At 37.7% G+C, this 22,719-nt stretch overlaps 1 protein-coding gene across 11 annotated transcripts in view; it reads left to right on the forward strand.

The window, feature by feature from the left end:
• Msp300 (Muscle-specific protein 300 kDa) overlaps nt 1-22,719 on the forward strand; it is an 89,144-nt gene that overhangs the window by 1,819 nt on the left and 64,606 nt on the right. For 7 of the 11 annotated variants that reach the window (XM_089085126.1, XM_089085132.1, XM_089085136.1 and 4 more), the window contains exons 2-19: nt 7,432-7,493; nt 8,350-8,445; nt 8,531-8,614; nt 8,681-8,773; nt 9,209-9,232; nt 9,432-9,610; nt 9,709-10,111; nt 10,372-10,518; nt 10,609-11,149; nt 11,404-13,087; nt 13,175-13,283; nt 13,378-13,392; nt 13,670-14,717; nt 14,937-20,480; nt 20,589-20,877; nt 21,043-21,562; nt 21,663-22,111; nt 22,187-22,382. In XM_089085126.1, coding sequence (XP_088941252.1) covers nt 7,432-7,493; nt 8,350-8,445; nt 8,531-8,614; nt 8,681-8,773; nt 9,209-9,232; nt 9,432-9,610; nt 9,709-10,111; nt 10,372-10,518; nt 10,609-11,149; nt 11,404-13,087; nt 13,175-13,283; nt 13,378-13,392; nt 13,670-14,717; nt 14,937-20,480; nt 20,589-20,877; nt 21,043-21,562; nt 21,663-22,111; nt 22,187-22,382 — 11,483 coding nt within the window. The remainder of the gene's footprint in view (nt 1-7,431; nt 7,494-8,349; nt 8,446-8,530; nt 8,615-8,680; nt 8,774-9,208; nt 9,233-9,431; nt 9,611-9,708; nt 10,112-10,371; nt 10,519-10,608; nt 11,150-11,403; nt 13,088-13,174; nt 13,284-13,377; nt 13,393-13,669; nt 14,718-14,936; nt 20,481-20,588; nt 20,878-21,042; nt 21,563-21,662; nt 22,112-22,186; nt 22,383-22,719) is intronic. The other 4 variants (XM_089085129.1, XM_089085131.1, XM_089085128.1 and 1 more) reach the window with 3 other exon arrangements.

Below are 22,719 nucleotides of genomic sequence, written 5' to 3' on the forward strand. Positions count from 1 at the left end.
GCAGATATAATAAATACAGTCAATTTATACGGGCGAGAAAATTGCCATAATAGAATAATTATTTGTGGGACCATTTTGTAGCGTCGCCATTCATGCTAATTCAACGACGAGCTGCGTATAAAACGTAACGCGCCTCGTAACGCGCGCTAGTATAATAGACAACGATGACGATCACGGGAACCTCAGTTCAAGGCTATCTTTCTATCTTAATCCACCTCTGTTTATCCGTTCTCCTGTTTCCCTAGAGCTCCTCTATACAGAGAAATACAGGGAGAAATTACAATCACAATGCCGCCAATAATAATAACGTCAAATACCTGACATACAAAAATTATGATGCACGCAAAACTTATGATGACCGAAAAATGGACATTACAACTAAATAAAACGTGAGAATGCGATTCAACGTATTTTCACACGTTGGTCACACTTCTCGCGGTAAAATTCTGTCGTGGCTCTCATCGGATGACGGATTAATCGAGTGCGCCAAATTTCGTGGAGCAGGCTCGTTAAACGAGGAAGCATACCGCGCCCACACGTGTGTTCAAAGAGCACATATTCTCGCGCGTATATGCGGCGAAAGGTTGATTGTCCGTCGTGTTAATGAGAGTAAAACGAGAAGTTCTGCGGGCTGGTTCGTTCCATGGCACTCTCGCATGCTGCGATTTCCATAGCTCGCCTGACAGGCCATGTGCGCGGCCCGCAACATGCGATCTTACCTCATCGCCTATGCGGAACACCAATTATCAAACAATTAAGAAACAATTTCGCGTGCAAATATTAGAACCCGATGGAACTAATGAAGAGCGATATGACATACATATTAATGAATCTCGATCTTAGACCTAATGACTCTAATGAAATTTATTATAGCTCTCGCGATTCTGCTTTGACAAGATTTGAATATATCATATGAAATACATATACAGAAATCAATTTCGAATTTGTCTCCTAAGTTTAAATTCGTTTTTTTACAAGTTTTACTTCCCAAGTTTTAACGATTTAATAGAAGGGAAGCGTTAAAGAGAGGGAGATACTCATTATTGCAATGTTATTCTGTTATGTTGTAACTTTTGTTTTTATCACGACTGTTTTTTATCGGGTTATTTATTATTAATATCATCTATATGATATGACATATCGATCACGAGTATTTGACACGCTAAGCTTCGAATTAAATGCCAAACGGCACCTTTCCATAAAGAGTCATAGATATATTCGTACGTCTGATAAATCGCCCGAGTTATCGTATGAATGTCAAGGCCATGCTCGGTTATCTCTCATCTCAGGGCTGGCTTTTCGATTGGTGCACGGAGTCGTTAAAACCTCTTTACTGGTCAGATGCAAAGTAGGTCAATGGGTGGCGATCAGACTGTCGGAAAAAAGGGCTTCTCTGTCATAACAATTTACACATGTTTGGCTGCTTTCAGCACGTAAAACAATAGGGGCAGACTTACATAATTATCTAAATACTTCTGAAGGATTGTTTTTCACGAGGAAATTTTTTGAAGATTTTGAATATAGAAAATATACATGTATTTATATATTTTTATATTAATGTTTTAGCGATGAACAAGAAGTAAATGTCTCGTAAATTTTATATGAAGCAATAGAGTTATACTGAAACTTTAATAATTACATTTTTATTTCTTAGCAACGAATTTAATGGATGTTGGTTATTACGGTGATGTTTATAGTGGTCATTAATTTTGCAAGGCAACATTTTACTATCTTAAGTTTATAATGATTGCAAGCACTTTTAGCTGATTATGATTAATAATTATAATAACATTTAAAATGACGTATTAATACTTAAAACAATTAATATAATTGTACAATATATGATAAGATAAAGTTGGAAAATATTTAAGAAAAAAAATACTGCAAATTGTTATCAAGAGACACGGCTGGTGTCAAGTTTACGCGCAACGTCATTTATTCCATGAAATATTGTTGTTTTATTTGTCAACTGTTAATTGACTTGTTAAAGACATAAAAATGTTTTCTTAATTTGCGTTTGCATACCCGATAAAGTATCTCTTCAATTAATCTTACCGCGTTCATTTTTCATTACTGAATCATGAATATATACAGAGATGCATCATTCTAATCTATGAAAATATTTCCACGCTTATATCTACAACAATGTTAAACAATTCAAACACAACGAGTGTTAAAACATAATATACTTTGCAGTTAGCGTGTAATTATTTTTTAACATATCTAAATGAATCTGAAATGAATGTTATGTCATAATAGTCTCTTCTTCTTCTCTCTTTGAATGTTCATATGTGTTTATTGCTCATTTAAAATTTAATGATCACAATTGCATAATGTATCGTCGAAATATTCTAATGAGGGAACTTGATTATACAAAAAGTCATCGTAAAAATGATATATGGTAGATTCTAAGATATGTTTGATCCTCTCTCTCTCTCTCTCTCTCTCTCTCTCTCTCTTTCTCTCTCTCTCTCTCTCTCTCTCTCTCTCTCTCTCTCTCTCTCATAATTCGTCCCGTCTCGTTCGAGGAGACATCGTCTGACCTCATCCTCGGGAACTTGTCCCACTTTACTGATTCCCTTTTCTCCTCTCCCCTATGGAAACCAGACATCTCAGACATTGCTGTCTTGCATGGCTATCGTAGTATTGGTTGGCAACCACAAATACGATCGCGAAATTATGATATTCGTCTTCTTGCGCAATGAAAAGGATTAGAATATTTAGTGTATATAATAGATTTTTTTGTGTCTCATAAATAACAAATATCTGAAATTTTCGATTTCAATTTTTAACTCAACTTTTGAATGTGAAAACAATTTATCAGCGAAATACGTTGTGAGATGATGAAAGATATTTATGTTATAAAATTCAGATTTTTGCAAAGCAACAAACATGTCAAACACTATGCAGTTTAAAATGGGGACTTATTTTCGATGTTTAGTTTTGCGATTTACTTGTACGACAACAAATAGCAACAATCAAAGAAAAGTTCACGAACTTTGCAATACGCTAAGTTTGAGATAAATCTATTCATTCTGCAAATGCGCTAGTGACTATTTATGATATACACGATTCGCGAAACGGCAACACGCAACTGTCTCCGGTTGCTTTAAACGTCTATTTAAATTTTCCTTCTTCGCGCGACCGGTTGAACCATCACGAGAAGCAATGCTTGGCGTGGTGAACGTGGAAAACGATCTGACCTCCGTGGGTTGATCGTTTCAGTTCAAAGTTTCTATATCGATTCGTGCTGTGTCGTTAATCTTTCTTCTATCAGGCTACCTGCTTCAATAAAAATAAATCGATCGTAAACGTGACTGTGTTGTACATAACACAAACTACGCAAACAATAAAGAAGAAGGAAAACGTATTATGCAAATTTTATAATTTATTATTTTTAAAGTCATTCGAATAAAGTTATAAAGCCGCATTGGAAAAGTCATTATACGTATAGAGTATATATGTCTCCAAACATTCGATTTTAATTTAAAACATTTATTTAAAATTAAAATGTGAATTTTACAATCTTTAGTTTTCTAGACATCGTTGTTTTCAACAAAATTTCAAAGTTTACTTAAATTGGTCAAAAAACTTGTTATAAAAATCGAGACATATATTTTAGAACATTTTGCATCTATTTCGTTCTGGTTCTTAATCCGTAAACTCTCGTCCATGATAAACACACAATAGCTGAAATTTCCTGTTGCTACGTTGATTTTTACAGCGGCACAGTTACCTTCCGTGACGCCGTATAATGAGGCCCATTAATATACCGCTGCTTTAGTCTTTGCCTATCGTTTTTTTTTCTTCGGAATAGTTTACTCAAACACATGAACACACAAGTGCTCTGCCAACCGGAATAGTCACGTAAATCGAAGGAATCATGACATTTGATATAGAGACGACTGAAATTAAACTTACGTAATCGTGTCTTATATTTCTGCTTACGATGAAAATTTATTCTATATCGCGTACAGAATGATTTGAAGTAATATCTCAGAGAGCTAATAATAGAGAATGACAAGGATTTTTGAGGAACTAAATCATATATAGTAATTATTTAATATAGTTGTATTTTTATTACTGTTTCCTTTTAAATATATACAACTTGACTTTTGATATTTTGTGAAATTACCGTATTTTCAAAAACTATAGCAAATTTTCTCTTCGAACAAGATTGAATGACTTACATGTAACAGTCAAATTAACAGAAAAATCCCATAAAATGATCTCTAAATATTTATCTACGAGGTAACATCGAGCAATAATAAAAAACACGTAGATAGAAAAAAAAATAGATAAAGATACACTTGAGAAAGAAATATAGATGATATTAATTCTGAGATGGCAGATTAATGTTATCCGTATCTCGATATCAATATCCCGTGATCGATATCTCTCGACTCCAATGACAGAATCTGTTATATTACACGAGGAATATTTAATATCAATAAAAATAAAAATACACGCGCGTGTCGGTTAGTTCGGACGATTACGCAGATACGCAAAATCTGACTTTCAACATCGGTGACATAATACGGCGGATCATCTTGTCCCAGAATCCTGAATGTTTCTCTCGACGGCGAGAGCGACTCACATGTTACAGAATAATATTTCCGCTCGTTTAAAACGGTATTTATTTTGGATGTCGTGAGTCGGTGGGCGTGAGTGCTCAACAAACATTATGCAAAATGCAGCATTCACGCCGTGTAATTTCGGATATTTTTGAATAAAGCGCGAGTACGTTTGGTAAATCTTTTTTTTTTTTTATGCGCATCACGTCCAATCTGCTGGATTTAAAATTAGAAATGATACAAACGCGAGCCTCTTACAAATGATTGAACTACACACTACATTATAACGTTGATGTTATATATCGTGAAAACTCGAATGAATCATACGAATGATGATTGCCATTATAATTATACATATAGTCACCAATATTTAATCTACGTTACTGTACTCTTATCTGACTTTTAATATTTATGGCAGAGTAGAACCATCGAAAATTGTGTAATCGATCGCTTTTGTAAACATCACGTTTTGCGTTTTGTGTTTACGTGTCGAACAGTTTATCGTAACCATGACACTCACGATGAGGCAATGAAAATGCGTAGGAATATCCTACCTTTTCAATGTTACTAGGCTGCACCACAATGCAATTTGATCATCAACTTTCGCCCACGTCCTGTGACCACGATCTACCGCGGATAAAGAGACGATAAAGACTGGAGATAGCAATTTCTTACAATTTCCCATATATCGTAAAAGTTCAATAGGTCAGTATTTCTCGTCTAAGCTGCTATCGCGCATCGGCTAATCCTACAAAGTCTCCTCACTGTCACTAAACTATATCATCTCTTATTAATTTTAATAATTGATATTTTATAATAAAAGCTGTTTTCATAGCAGCTGTTTTGTCCAAATATTTGATAGTTATGATATTATCTGATATTCAATCTTAACTACAATTCTTTTTTATCAGTTTTATATTTTATATAATTACCAAAAATATTAAGAAAAGTTTATATTTATCGTATCTTTTCAGTTTTTAATATTATATTTTTATTTAGAAATGCATTAAAATTTTATTAAAGTAAGATATACGTATCAGTACAAAAACAACATGATTCTATCATATGTTTTATTTAAATTTTATGATTTCTATTTTCGATCATTATTTAAAGATTATAAAATTATTATTTTCAAATTATTCAAACTATTTTGAGAAGAAATTGATTATAAATTGAATCAAAGAATTTATTGTACAAAGATGTGTCATGAATTGTATTTTGGAACACACGTGTAATATATTTAAATAAAATAATTTTGTATATCTCGATATAAGAGTAATCAACGGTATAAATATGAAATAATCTTTTATTACAAAGTATGAAAATTAATAAAACATTACTATATTATACTTTCATTATGATAATATATTATTTATATTATTAATGTAATATTATTGATGTACATTATTAATGTAATATTTCTAAAAACTTTTATGTATGCGCGACAATACCGCTTTTAGCATCTTATTTCTTATCTTCTCTCGTATGTGCGAGTTTGAGAATATGTCCTCGTTAATCTTATCGAAAGGAGAATTTGCGAAGCGTAACGAATGAGCAAAAGCTCTTCTAATATCTTCTTGAGCGAAACTCAACTGCAACTTTAAATTCACAGTCTGTATTTTCCAAGGCAATCACCTTTACGTCCTCAGAAAAATTAATGGCTCAGTGTCAAGAAATCCGATTAATGCAACATCCGAATGTAAGATCAAACGAAAGGGTAAACTTCTGACGATATTTCTGACTCATAAATAAGAAGAATTGCATCGAACGAGGCAACGCGTCTTCGTTAATTATCGTCAGCTTTGCTGATTATATCACACACGTAATAAACGCACACTATGTTGATGCGTATCTTGTGCGTGTGCAAAACACATCGTCGTATTCGTAACACGAAGACATAATATATACCGCCAGACCATACGAAAGGTCCGATGAAAAGGAACATTGTCTCAAGGCAATGACGTTAATGTTGGTGACATCAAACGCAACTGTTTTATTTCGGGAACCGCAGACTTTCGCAGACTTTTAGGAATCGTCGTAACCTCATAAACGGCACATGTCGGCAGAAAAAGAATCCCAATTTAAATTGCATACATTAAACGTTATTAAACGCCCGGAATAAATCCATTTGGACATCATCCCCGTATTTCTCAAGCATAAAAATGAATAAATAATCAATAGTAAAATAGATCCTCAAGTCAGAGATATCACGTAAAAAGTTCGTATGAAAGTTTTTTTTAATCACTTAAGCAAATGTACGTAGCGGAAATTGCACGTTAAAAGAAGCTTGTAATTTTGTAGAAAGGTTTAAAAAAAATTCTTTGACGTTGTGAAAGAGTACAAAATCCGTTTCATCGATCATATTCGCTTCGTCTGCGTTGACTAGCGCGATTAATTTCTCTTCCTCGTAGTCGGACCGCGTTAGGAATAGACGTGCATATCGCAAATGATTTACGTGAAAGATTAACTTTTACGATCATGCCCCTGCGAGTGTATATGTTAGTTGCATATTCATTGTCGTACGACGTATACGGCACTGTACCTAGCAAGATATAGTAAAAATGACGGCACATTTAAAAATAAAACGGCACTAATGTATTTCGCATAATCCTTATAATTGATTGTCTTGACGATTCACAAATGCCCACGAGAAGTCACATTATTCGAATGTTCTTCTTCAACATTTATCATCCAATGCATATAATATGAATAATTTATACTTATCCTTTCAAAAAAAACGTGCCCTTTCAAAAAAACGCAATTTCAAGAATCGGTTCCTTATTTTCGCAAATAAATAAATTCTTTAATCAATTCATGGAAAAAAATCGCCTAATCTAATTTCAATTTCTTCTTTCAGACGAACAAGAACGCGTACAAAAGAAAACCTTCATAAATTGGATCAACTCTCATCTGTCAAAGGTAAGCGTGTATGAGGAAGAAAAATGTCTGTCACCTTCAGAGAACATAAAGAAATATATTCGCCTTCGTTGTGATATCGTATACCGTTTCATCGGCAAGTGCTCGATAACGATAATGATAATGCAAACGGCGGGGCAATTTCTTGATGGGTTGACTCTCTAGTCCTTTTCTGATTCCAAGTTACGTAATTCTCTCGATCCTTACGTGACGCGTAATAAAACGTTACGCGGGCCTACTGCCTCTCGTATCGTGCTATCAAAACTTGAACGGCTGATCTAGCCCGTACCTGGCTCTTGAGTTTCAATGCTCCCCTACTTCCGCATCCTTCAGAACTTGCTCTACGAAATGGAAAACTCCACTCGTGACATGCATGCACCACAGGCGAAAACGAAATTCTTGAATCTCGAGAACGCCTCACTCGTCGTTGCTTCAAGTCAGCACGAAAACCGCGTTTCATCAAATATAAAAAAATACAAATAATCTTGGCCCATTTTACAATGCGCTAAAGATAAATAAAATCGAAAATTTAACTTGTTGTCGCTGAAACTTTTGTGAAGCAAACTGTAATTAACAATTGAAAGTATTATTATACTCATTATAAGTATTAAATGTTAATAGTTAAAATATTAAAAATAAATATAAATATAATAAATGTTAATTTATAAATATCTTTACATATGTATATAATATATTAAATATAATATTAAATTTCAGAAAATTTGTGAATACGCGATACCATTAGTGATATACGCGATTTGCAATATTTACATTATATTTTGCTTTTCATATGTTTCACGGATAGAGATATTAAACAATTTTTTATTCATTAAGAAAATGTTATAAATATTTTTTATAGAGAGTTCCACCGCTTCGAATCGAAGACTTAATTGAGGATCTAAAAGACGGCACACGTCTTCTTGCATTACTCGAAGTTCTTTCGGGAGAGAAACTGGTAATGAAATTTTGCACTGGCATTTATGAAACAATTAAGATGTTAAATCCAATTATTTAAAATAATTGGACGCTTGATCTTTCAGCCCGTGGAGAGAGGCCGTAATCTAAAGAGACCGCATTTCCTGAGTAATGCTAATACCGCATTACAATTTTTACAGAGCAAGAAAGTAAATATCCACTATTTGTTTATTAACAAATTAAGGAATTCAATTTTTAATTTAATATTCTTACAGATCAAATTAGTGAATATAAATTCATCTGATTTGGTCGACGGAAGACCGCCGGTAGTACTGGGCCTAATATGGACCATCATCTTATATTTCCAGGTATTTATCGTAATATTCAGATATTTTATTTATACGTAATGCCTATGTAAAAGAGCACCATTATATTTAGTATGCGGTAGCTGCTTAAATATAGCGCTCGTATCACGTATCAAATTACTTTGACGGATATGCAGCACCATATTTTTATATATATGCTATAACAAGGATTAATTTATATTTTCCAATTTTCTTACTCAAATCGTACAATAATAGATCTCATCATTCAGTATATCATAGTAACAATTAAATGTTAATTCTCTGAAATTAAGAATTAAAATTTATAGTATTGTTAAAGCAAATTTCAAAATATATTGATTACGACAGAGATTAAGTATCTTTTTCTACAAGTCAGATAAATGCTCGAATAAATTAATCCTCGTCACGAGTAAAGTAAACTGTATCATTCTGCTAACCGTATCTATTCCAATGAACAAGCTACGATCAAAGGATAGCAAGCGGGTGAGTAGTGAAAAAAAAAAAAAAAAACAAACAACAAATAACATTTATCGTGACTGCACGATAAATAATTTTGATCGTTCTAAGAAAACAAGACGGACTGCACTTGCATGATATTGCGCATTCCATTAGTACGCACGCTAGATTATCTTCTCGGAAAGAAGAAGAAACATAGGTACTAGCCCTTGGCATTTTTTTTTAGATCGAAGAGAACACGAGAGCCCTCGAGTATCTTGAACAAACTTGGGGCAGTCAGAGCAGCCTCGAAAGTCTCGGCACTCAAGGCTCGGCGGCGAGCGAAAGGAAACGCATCAGTAGTGAAAAATGGAAACAAAGTGCACGGAAAACCTTGCTTCAATGGGTCACCAATGCCTTGCCCAAGTTAGTACTTGACCGCAATTTATATAATAGATACAATTACGTGGAGTCGTTCTCTATAAGAAAACGTTAAACGTTTAACGACGGAATTAATTTCTTAGGGATGTTGGTATTCAAGTTCGAGATTTTGGTGAGAGTTGGAGAGATGGAAATGCCTTCTTAGCTATCATCGATGCCATAAAGGCCAACTTGGTAAATATAGCAGCTATGAGAGAAGCGTCGAACAGAGCTCGGCTGGAAACAGCCTTCCAGGTTGCCGAAATTGAATTAGGAATTGCCCGATTGTTGGATCCAGAGGACGTGGATGTGCCACAGCCTGATGAAAAATCAATCATGACATATGTTGCCCAATTTTTGCATAAATATCCGGAACCGGGAAACACAGCCCCTGATTCCTTTGCGGCTGTACAAGAAGAATACGACGGTCTTCTTAATTGGTTAAATGAAAGAGTCAGGCATCTCGAACAACTTGACAGAACCAACGCCTATCCACAAAGTTATCCGGTATTTTCACAATAAGATTTCTATCATAAATTTTAATTTTAATCTCTTAATAAAGTCATTTACATAATTTTATAAAAAAAAAGTTATTAAAATTAAAAGATTCATAAAAAAATAATTTTAATTATACCGTTTTATATACATAAGTTCTTATTTTTTTATGTTTTAATAATGTTTCAAGGATTTTGTGAATATTTGAAGCTGTAAAGAGAAAAAGTATAAATAAAGTAAAAATTTAACATTTTTTATAATTTTTCTTTCAGGAATATATGCTATTTAGAGCAGAGACTGATGAGAAATCAATTATATATAAAAAAATGCAAAGTTTGGTCGATACACCTAGTATGATAAGTATCACACGAGATTCTTGGAGACACATACAGATGTTGTGGCAGCAAATGGAACTCTTTGTAGGTTTATCTGTAGTTTCTTTAAATGAACAAATAGAATATTGCGTTGTTTGCGTAGAAATTTTTTTCTAAAATGTTATTTTTCTTTAGATGCTGCATTGGCTTTGGTTGTTGGATTCGGCGTTACCGGGAGAATTAGGAGAAGTTGGTAAATGGTTGGCAAAAGCCGAAGCTCTTTTACATTCAGATAATAATATACCGCAGGAGATGACAGAGAGTACAGCAAATATAATTTCGAGCAAGTTGGAGGACCATAAGAAATTCTTTCTCGATTTACCAGCGATGACGGAAAAATTCCAACGTGTCAAGAACTCGCCGTTGGCCAAACAAGTCCGGCCTGAACAATTACAGAATATGTCGATGCGCTTCGATAGTTTGCCCAGTCGTGCTGCTAAGAGAAGAGTGAAATTAAAGTTCCTAGAGCACAAATGCTGCCTTATAGCTTTCCTGTATCTCGTCGAGACCAAACTAAAAGGCTGGAACGTTAAATATGGCACGGAAGAGAAAGTGCATCAGATGTTGGAGCAGTATCGCAATTTTGTCTCCAGAAATAGGATATTCCAGGAATTTCAAAAGGCATACTTGGACATGCAGCAAGTTGCGGAGGAGTACAAATGTGACGGTGACATTGGTAAATAAAAATATCTTAATTAATCGATATTTATTTAATTATGATTGCCAATATCCAATTTATATTAATTATATAAATGTTTACAATAATAATAAATAATAAAATATTTACATTAAAGAATAATTATTCGAATAAATAGGAATTGCTTTAATTGAAATATAATTAATTTATTTTATATATTAAAATGGAACTTTCTAAATAAATAATAGGTTTTTTTCATCGCTGCATGTCATAAATTTGGGTTTTTTTTTTAGATCGAGAAGAGAGTCTTAACATTGATCGTTTTATGCGTGACACTGCCGAAAAATGGAAAAATGTATCGATGGATCTACGCTGTGTCCAGAGTATGCTTGAGGAAGTTGTGGCATATTGGCGTCGCTGGACCATCGTCTCGGATGAATTCGAGGCATGGTTACTTCGCGCTGAACCCGCTCTGAAACTCCCAGAGGAAGAGAAAATGGAATTCTTTCAAGATATTAGCGTATGGAAGGATAAGCATCAGCAATTGTCGGACACCGTAAGCTTCCTGATCGCCACGTCTGACGAATCGGTTGCATTTCGCCTGAAGGAGCGTTACGCAAATCTAACAGCGAGATGGGAACAGCTCTTCCAAGAGGCGAAACAGTACATGCACGCGGGCGATCTCATTCGAACGAGAAAGGACTATAAAGCGGGAGTAGAGACTCTGCAGAATTGGTTAAGAAACGCCGAGATTGCCTTATCGACCACCGGACTGACCTCCACGGAACGGATCAAAGCTTACGGAGAGAAATTGCAAACTCTTCACAACGAAGTCGAAGGCATTGAAGATCTCTTCAAAAATATCAGTAAAAAGTTCCAAACTCTTATTCAGGATCTGTCCCGCGACGAAGTCGACAAGATGATGAACACTTTGAAGAAGGAGAAAGAAGCGCTTGTTAAAGTGCGTGCCTTGATACCTATGCAACTCCATTTGTATCATCAATTATTGGTACAGCAAGAATCCCTAGAAGCAGGACAGAAGGAGATCTCCGCGTGGCTGGACGAAGCCGAGAGCTTTTTAGCCAATATTAATCTTGCGGGTGGTAGGGACGCTGCTCTGGCTCAATTAGATCGCCACAAAGCCTTCTTCTCGAGGACTCTCTATTACAAATCTATGTTGGAATCTAAGAACAAAGTGTTCGCTAGTATCGTCAAGGCCGTGGATAGCCACGCCAATGTGGAGACAGCCGAAGGTGGGGCAACGCTAAGAAGCCTCAATGATCGATTTGTCAAGGTCTCTCAAGCGGCGCAGATGTGGGAACAACGTTTGCAAGAATCCGTGCGACGCTGGACTAAATTTAAAGAATGCGAGCGACAGATCTCGGAATGGCTCTCAGTCGCGGAGACAATGATCAATGAAAAGCACATCGACAATCGACAGTCTGTCGAGTATCACAAAAACTTCTTCGGCAAAGTCAACGAAAAATGGATACAAGATCTCGTGAAGGCCGGCCAAGATCTACGGAACGTTTTACCGGTGGATCAGCAACTTCCCATCGCAAACACAGTGGAAGCTCTTCAGAAACGCTGGAGGGAAGTTCTCACCTTCGCTCCGCTTCACCTAATGAGGCTCGAGTTTCGTCTGGACGAGGCCAGCTTTCTTCAATACCTCAAAGAAATCGAAATGGAGATTAATTCCGAACAGCAAGCGCTCATCAACAACGACGATGTCGACGGCATCCAGCAGCGCAACAGGGAATTCTTCGTGAATCGCGGCACCGTCCTCGAGGTCGAGCGTTGTCTACAGACTCTGAAGAAGATCAGTGACGCTTACAATAAGCTCAAGCCGAAGGACACCAGTCTGACCGATGCTGTACAAAACGCTGAACGATTGTGGGAAGAAACCGCGCAGAAAGTGGAGAATTTGAGAGAACAATTGCGCGAAGTTCCACAACAATGGGCAGCTTACAGACAAAAGTGAGCATTCGATCAACTTTAGTCTGATTGAGACAGCAGATTGATGCTAATTTCTTTCCTTCAAACATAATGTGTAATTGATTATAGATTCGATGAGATGGTACACTGGATGGATCACGTTGACGGTACTCTGAGAACCATTTTACATGAGGTCAACACTCTAGAAGAGTTTGAGAAGGAAAAGACTATATTCCAAGTAAGTATTGGTCAGTTCCATATAAAATTTCTCTATCACATCATTGGAATATTTAAATACTTTGCTTCGCCTGTTTTGCGTTCCCTCCGGATAGCTCCAGACTTTGACGGTAAATATACGCGCACCTGTGTATTTCCTTATACCTTGTAGGATTGCTATGCGGAAGAGAATTTAATGAGGATTGTTCTTCAATTAAAATTTTTAGTAAATATTGATTTTTGATGTAATTTCAAAATTATTATTCAATAATCATTCCAAAATCTTATTTTGAGAAATAAAATAAAGTACCTTTTTTATCATCCTTCATCATCTCATTCATCTGATGGCTAATATATTGCTTAAGTTAGGTGTAACAAATATGGCAAAATGCTATCGATTGTTTACAGAAAATTTGCCACGAAGCTGACAGCAAGCGTGAAGAAATGAAGTGGCTGGTACAAACTCTCGACAATCTCACATTGAATCGTTCGGATCGCGAAGCACTCACAGCGCAGCAGAATTTGGAGCAATTGATAACTCGATACAAGAATCTAATACCAACGATCGAGATTACAATGACAAAGACGGACATCTACTCGAAGAGTTACACCTATCGCAAAGAAGTACGCGAAGTGTGCACCTTGTTGCGCAAGGTTCGTGAACAATCAAAAGTTGAGGTCGCTCCTGAAGTTCCTGAAAAATTACAAAGTGCAGTGGCTCATCAAGAATCCCGTCTTAATCAACTAGAGCAACAACGAGCAACTATTGTCAGCATGTTGCAACGCGGCAAAGACCTCTTGAAAGATCAACACGCTCCATCCTTCGTTTCTTCCGAAGTTCAGCAATTGGAAGCCAACTGGAACGATACGTACGGTCAAAGTATGGAGACACTAAAATCTCTGAAGGATTCACAGAAACTCTGGAGTACTTATCAAGAACAAAAGGAAGAGATTTCTAGATTGATCAAGCAAGCTGAACAAGAGTTGCGTCAAATTGAATTGGCATCTTATTACGATGCCGCTCAAGTGAATTCCGATCTACAAAAGAAACAAGAATTCAACGCGAATCTAAGAAAATCAGCCGAGGAAATGATGAGAAAATTACGCGAAACGTATGCTAATCTTTCCGAAACGATTACACCGCTGAGTAAAAGAGAAGTCCTGAAAATGGAAGTGACGGAAACCGAACAAAAAGTAGAACACACGTTGAAGATCGTGCGTGAGAAAGTTGTTTATCTTCAGGAACATAGTACTCGATGGAATAAATTTCAATCAAAACTCGGTGAACTTCGATCTTGGATTCAACAAGCAGCGCCTCAATCAATCACGGATATCGAAGATTCCGCAGCCTCGCCTGAGGAAAAAGTTCGTAAAACGGAAAATCTGCAGAAAGAAGTAAAAGAAAAAGTATTAATTCTAAATGCACTGGAAGACGAATCCCGGAAACTCGTGAAAGGTAAGTGTACAACTTTTTTTCTTTCATATTATTTTTTTTTATTAAAACTTATTTAAAATAATGAACTATTAGTAAAAAGAAAGTAAAATACGAGTTAAATGTAATATAAATTGAAAAGATTTAAATGAAATTTGATTAAATATAATTAAACATTAATATCTAAGTTAAAAATAAACACATATTCTAATGTGAAAAATATATTTTTTTACGTCTGTACAGAAGACAGTGATGACACACCGGCGAAACAACTCCGCAGCGATATTGAAAATCTTCATAATGCGGTCGAAAGGTTGAACAAAAGCATAGTAACGCAACGTGAATTAGCTACGCAAAATCTTGCCACATGGAAAATGTACGAGGAAGGCATTCAAAAGGTAAAACCTTGGATCGAGCAAGCGGAATCTAAGGCAGCTACAATGGGCAGCAAGCCCAGCACTTTGAGCCAAGCCAAGCAGATGTTAGAATCGGCCAAAGCCTTTGAAGTTCAATGTCAGCAGCATCTTCCGAAAGTTCAGAATTTGACAACAATTAGTCAGCAGATAACTGGAAGGACAGTGGCACCTGACGAAGTCGATGCTGTATATACGCGATGGAACGCAGTTCATGACGTGGCGGTTCAAACAACGACCAAGCTGGATAAATTAGTCTTATCGTGGAATACCTTTGAATCGGAAGCGAAGGAATTCAATGAGTGGTTGCAGAATAGTGAAAGGGAAGCTCTCAAAGAACCCAACGTTCAAACACCCGAGGCGGCCAAATTGGAAAAGGAATTGGCACAATTGAAGGAATTTAACAAGAGCATATCCGATCATCAGGCCCAATTGATATCGCTGACTCAAATTTCCGATCATATCAGCCATGGTTTGTCATTGGATGGCGCCTCCGCGTTAAAGGGCCGTGTTGCCGAAATGAAAACCAGAGTGAGCAAACTTGCGGACACCGTTCGCCATTATATTAATCGTGTTTCTGATTCGTTGTTAGCGCGACAGGAATTCCAAATAAAGATTACCGACTTTGAGAATTGGATGATGAGACTGAGGTCTAATATCAACGAGATAGGAGACGTAAACGTGGATAATGTCGACACCAATTTGCAAACAATGCACGCTTATCTTCAGGAACATTCGGAGAAACAACCGGCGTTCGCGGCTATCTATGACGAAGTAAAACAATTATCATCGCGAGGTTCGATGTTAGAAGCTGCCACATTGGACGAGACGTACACGTCTTTGGCGAAGAAATACAAGGCACTTGAGGATGATTTAAGAGAGAAGAAGAAAGGCTTGGAGAAGTGGATCGAACTTTTAAGCTGGCACAACGATGCCAATGCGCAATTGAATCATTGCAAGTACGAATCTGAAGCCAGAAAACCAACTATCGCTGATCTCGATAGACTTTCTTCGGAACTTCAAACAATATATACAAAAATCAACACTTGGAAGGAATATGTTCCACTAATGGATAGTACTCTGGGAATACATGTTCGCGACAAACAAGAAAAACCAGTTACCGCGACTTCCTTGCTAAACGATCTTGAATCCAAAGCCGCAGTGTTGAAAACGGAATTATCTGCCAAGCGAGACAAGTTGGAGAATCTCGGTGCTAAATGGGACAACTTTAAAAAATTGCAGCAAAAGATCACGGAGGAAATCGTCAACACTCAAACGAGCTTGCAAAACATCACGTACACTGTTGACACTTGCGAAAAACTTGCTCCAGCAATCGAAAAGATTGATGACCTTATCGAGGATCATCAGAGACGAGAACCGGAAAAGGAAATCCTTCATCAAGAAGGTGACAACTTGATGAAGGAAGACCAACGGGCTATAACTAATATTCAGGTAGTGATTTCTTCGGTGGATGGAAACTGGGAAAAGGTGAATGAACTCTTATATGAGCAAAGAAAGAAGTACGCTGAAATGAGCGCCGACTGGAAACAATATCAGGAAGCCAAGGAAAAATTAAATAAATTCATCGATGAAGCAAAAAATCTTTGTCAGTCGGTCAAAGACGTATCGGCCGACGTAACTCAAGCGAATATGGCTCTGGAAAAACACAAAAGAGCTTCGGAGATTTTGAAGAAGGGTAAACAATTTCTGGAGAAAATGGATGTCAAGATGCAACAACTGGCAAAAGAGACATCATTAATGCCAAACTTTAAGACCAATCTGATCGAAACGGATCTGTCTAATATGCGAAAGAAATATTACGAGATTAACGGCAAGGTGATCGATCGAACTCAGGCGTACGAAACGCAAGTCATTATTTGGAAGCAGATCGAAGAGGCAAAACACGAACTTATAAGATGGCTCGGTGACACAAACGAGGCGCTTACTATAGCTTGCGAATGTTTACTCGATGCTGAGAACGGACAAGCGCGATTAGCCAGATATCGCGAGGAATTACCAGCGTATCAACAACTTCGTCAAAGTATCGCCACAAAAACCGAACAACTTATCAAGTTAAACGACGACATGGATATTTCGACTTTGAAATCCCTCAACGATTTATTGGACGATCAGTTTAAACTCGTTAAAGAGGCTGCGGATAAACTCGCGTCGCTCACGTCAACTTTCAATGAGAAGGAGAAAGAAATCAAACTGGACCTGAAAAGATGCAGTGACGCGATATCAAAGATTCGTGAGGAGATAATAAAATGCGACGATCTAACCGGCGAGAATACAAAAATTCTGCATAGAATTAATAAATGTCAGGAATTGAAGGCTGAGCTGGAAAAGTGCGATTATGAGCTTTCAAAGATTGATGAAAAATTGACAGATATGACATCAGAGTATCCAACTATATCGAAGTCCAGTTTACCGAAGGAGTTACAGGCGTTACAACTTCGCAGAGACGGCGTGGCTAGTCACGCCGATAAAGTCAACGCTACGTTGGTGGCCTTTCTGACAAAGCTCTATCACGAAAAGTTTGGTGCATTGCAACGCATGGTCGCAACTCACAAAGAAAAAGTAGCTTGGTGCGAACCCGAACAGAGCAGCGATCGTTATAATCTCGAAGTGAAGATGGCCTCGTTGGTTGACGTAGAGGACGGTATCGCCGATTGCGAAATGCGAAAAACTGACACGGACAATTCGTTAAAACTTCTAAGCACTGTCGAAAGTAGCGAGACCATCTCCGCTCTCAAAAGCGAACGCGACAAAGTCGCCGCCGATTTGGAAATCCTGAAGGTCAATTATCGAAAGATCAAATCCGTACTAGAACAAAATATCGCTTTGTGGCAACGATACGAGCTCACATCGGAAAACGTTATCTTTTGGCTTAAGGAGAACGAAAATAAAATCAGAATAGAGGCCACGATGCTTCAAAATCCGGACGAAATCGACGCGAAAATTGCTGAGATAATTCAGTTCGAGGAAAAAGTCAAGAATTACGAAAGCGAGATGAAAGATCTAATTACGCTCGGAGAGGAAATTACCAAAGTTAGCCCAGAGTCCCGCGTGGCTCAATATGTAGGACATTTAAATACACGTTATCACTCGGTACACAAGTTTTTGGTTCAACATCTAGACAGGCTCAGAGAATTGAAACAAATCAAGAACCAATACGCCGCCAATGTGAAGGAGCTAGAATCATGGCTGCAAAACGCGGAGCAGAAATTAAAAGCTTTCGATGAAATTAGTGGCCCGAAACCGATGACCTTCTATCAGTCTCGACTGAAAGAATTGAAAGCGTTTGGCGAGGAACGTGAGACTGGACAAGCGATCTTGAATCGAACAGCGGAAGCGGGTGAAACGCTTTTCGCAAAGATAACACCAGATCATAGAGAACTTATCAGAGGAGAGTTAAGAAATTTGCGCAATCGCGTAGAAGCCTTGGCCGATCGCGCAAACGTGATCTACAAGAAGATCGAGAGCGACATGATGCATCGATCTTCATTCGAAGATAAATATTCCCAGGTAAAGCAATGGTTAATTGAGGCACGGAAGAAATTAGGCGATAAGCAGGATCTATTACCGTCGCTTCAGGAGAAGAAACTCGCTTTGCACTTGTATAAAGCCATCGCGCAAGATGTTGCAGTTCACCGAAACATTCTGCAGCAACTTCAAGACAGGCTTGGATCGGCACCGGACGACGAGGCCAGCGAAATGCTCAACAGTGTGATTGAAGCGCACGAAAAACTGTCGGAAGACGTGGAGGATAGAATCGGTGTAGCAGAAAAGCATGTTGCTAATCACGAGGCTTATCTTCAGACATTTGAAAAGATGCGAGATTGGATTAATACGGTGGTAAATGAGGCGGCGTCTATCAGTGAGGATCTCTCGATAGATCGAGACACGGCCAAGTCTAAAATTGTCCTAATCGAGAACGTGTTGCAACAGAAATCCGAAGGCGATAGGATCATCACTGATTGCAACCAGCAATTGAACATCATTTTGGAGCAAACCTCGATAGCCGGTCACCCGGCGTTGCTAAGGGGCTTCGAGCAGCAGAAGAAAATTTGGGAAGACTTCCTCCAGCGATGCGTCGCAAACAGAGACAAGTTGAATCACTTGTTTGACCAGTGGTCCGAATTCGAGAAAGTGGTCGAGCGTCTAGAATCTTGGCTCAAACAGATCGAGACGCAGGTGAAAGATCAAAGCCTGAAGAGTACCGAGGAAACGAAACGTGCGCACTTGCAGAAACTGAAGTCCCTGGAAGAGACTATCGTGGCGAAGAGCGCGGAATTCAATGCCGCGGTCGAGAAAAGTCAAGGCGTAGAAGCGGAATCCGATTTGGCCAGCAAAGTGTCCCGTCAAGCTACGAGATATCAAACAATTAGGAATCAAGCGAAGGAGGCTGTAACGAGATACGAGCAATACGTAAAGGAGCATAGTTTGTTCAATGAAAAATACAATCAATTCCTCAATTGGATTAACGAGATTCAAGACGAATTAAAAAAGTACAGCGAGATTGTTGGCGATCTGGCTGTGCTACAAAGCAGACAGAAACACATCAGGGATCTCGGCGATGTCCGGACTCGCGAGAACGCACGTTTCGAGTCCGTCATCGATCTCGGCGAGAAGCTTTACGTGCACACCTCGCCGGAAGGTAGAGAAATAATCAGGCAACAGCTGAGAAACTTGCGCAGTCTGTGGGATGGATTTTCTGAGGATTTGCAGAGTTCAACGCAGAAATTGGATCAATGTTTGATGCAGTTTGCCGAATTCTCGTTGTCCCAAGAGCAATTAACGGCTTGGCTGCGAGATGTCGAGCGCGCGATGCATCAACACACAGAACTGAAATCTACGCTGGAGGAGAAACGCGCGCAATTGCAGAATCACAAGATCATGCACCAAGAGATTATGTCGCATCAGACATTGGTCGAGTCGGTTTGCGACAAAGCGCAACAATTGGTCGATCAAACCAAGGATACCTCCCTAAATGTCTATTTACAATCCATCAAACAGCTATTCCAGAATATTGTCGTTAAGTCACGAGATTTGCTAGAGAATCTGGAAGATTGTTGCGAGAAACACCATCGTTTTAATCTTCAGTGCAAATGCTTCTCAGACTGGCTGAATGGAGAGCGCGAGAAGCTGGCGGAATGCAACGACATAACGGGCGAGCGATCTGAAATATCTCGCAGATTAACAAGCTTGGCGGTATTAAAAGAAAGTCAAGCACAGGGAGTGGAACATTTGACAAGATTAAAGGAATTTAGAGAAGCTGTAGCTAACAGCACCGCGCCGAAAGGTCGGGAAGTTATCAACAAGGAAGTGGTCACTTTAGAAAATAATCTGCATCAATTCCTAAACGATATTGGTAAATATATATGGCAAATCCTAAGTTGTAATAATTTAAAAATTATATAACCCAACATATTGTACATATTTAATCTCTATTTATTGCAATAACTTTTTCACTTTATAGAGTCCGTGGAGGAAAGACAAAAAACAGCTTTGGAGAGATGGCAGAATTTCGAAGATCAATTGGAAGCCCATACAAAATGGTTTCGTTCAATGGAAGCGGCATTCCGAGATCAACAGCTTCAGCCTACGTTAAAAGATAAGGAAGAACAACTTCGCGCATTTAAAGATAAACGCGAAGTTATCGCGCGACAAGAACGGGAAATAGACGAATTCGTGGACAAATCTCATAGTTTACTGCACGCAAGTGGTATCGAACGCATCAAGCCACTGATTTCCCAAGTCAGCAACAGGTATGTTGAATTATTTCCAACAAGAAAGCTCTTTATCTCTATCATAGTTATGTGTAAAAATTTTTGGACAGTCAATATTTTCTCATAAATGTTGAATTATTAAAGATATGAGATAACGATATAAGAAAAGTAAAAATCACACGCAAAATGTAATTAAATGTTTAGGTATCAATTGCTGCATGTGCTCAGTAAAGAAGTGATAAATCGTTGCCAAAGCATCGTAGATGATCATCGAGCTTACGAAGAAAAATTGAAAGCTATCGATATTTGGCTTACGCCTCTCGAAAAAAATTTGGCTCTCTTGAAAAAAGATGAGATCGGCGGAGATCTCGAAGCGAGGAATTCGCGTTTGCAAGTCTTGCTAGCCGAAAAGGAGCAAGCTGAACATCGCTTAGCCAGTCTAACATCTCTCGGAGAGAAAATTCTTCCGGACACTTCCGCTCAAGGACGTGAAGTAATTAGGCACGAATTGCGACATGCTCGCGAAAGGTGGGATCGCTTAGCTGAAGGCATCGCCGAGCAACAGAAGAAGCAAGATGCTCAATCTTTGCAATGGTCCAGTTATCAAGAGACTCTACAACAAATTTTGACTTGGTTGGACACGATGGAACGTGCGGTTAAGCAAGATTCCTCGATCACGTGGTCTTCCTTACAAGAAATAAAATCAAAACTACTCAAATTGAAGGTTGCTATACGTGCTTTTAATACTTTGTAAAAAATAAAATATATAAAGAAAAGACAATATAACAGATGTTAATTACATTATCTGGAACATTCTATTTCAGACATTGCATCAAGAGATCTTGGCTCACAAACGTATCATTGAAGGCATCTCCGAGAAAGCCAACGCTCTGGTTCAAGTCACCCAAGTCCCATTGGACGTTCATGAAAAAGTCGTTTCGGTTTCGAAAAGATACGAAAAACTAGTGGATACATCACAGAAAGGAATATCCAACTTGGAAACGTTGCTCGATATCTTCCAGCAATTCCACGATCTTCAGAAAGCCTATCAAGATTACCAGAAACGCCAATGGGAACGCTTAGCAAATTACAGTGACTACACAGGAAACAAAGCTGCTCTTCAGGCGAGATTAGCTAAAGTTATAGAGATACAAGATAGTCAAAGCGAAGGTGAGATAAAATTAAATGTTCTTGGAGAACACGTGGCGCAAAGTGCGCATACCTTACCACCTCGCTCGCAAGAATCTATGGAAAGAGATCTAGCCAATCTCAGGTAAGAATATTTGTAAATAAAACAAATTACTAAAAATTGCCAACTAGATAAATGTCGAACGATTTATCTCTTTAGATTTGAAAATAAAAAATTCGCTACGGCTGTAAATGATGTGGTACGTTGCATCGAGGAAAGAATACAACAATGGAGTGAATATGAAAATTCGTTGGAACGTTTACTCGCCTGGCTTACTGACGCCGAAACGTCACTGAAAAATTACTGCCTGAAGAACACACTCGAGGAGAAACAGGAGCAACTTGAAAAATATCAAGTAAGTTTGAAATAATCACAATGTCGCGTTAAGAAAATGCGATTTTTCTTTTGGCTTTATATATATAAATTTGATAAATGTCCCGTTTAACAAATATTGATTAAATAAAGGCCGCTTTGTGTTTACTCCTTATCACAGAATTCTTCTCACCGATATAGTAACATAATATGAGGTGTGCACATTTAAACGTTCAGTTTTTTAATTTCAATTAGATCTAGCTGTTTTTTTTTCGATTACACGCACTGACATCTTTCACACACACAGAATATAACACAAATATAAATTTTGCAGTGTTAATATTATATTCTATTTATACACATCCAATACAATAGATCAT

Source organism: Pogonomyrmex barbatus, unplaced genomic scaffold (genome assembly GCF_055798465.1).
Source record: "Pogonomyrmex barbatus isolate J1 unplaced genomic scaffold, ASM5579846v1 scaffold1, whole genome shotgun sequence".
Taxonomy (NCBI): Eukaryota; Metazoa; Arthropoda; class Insecta; order Hymenoptera; family Formicidae; genus Pogonomyrmex; species Pogonomyrmex barbatus.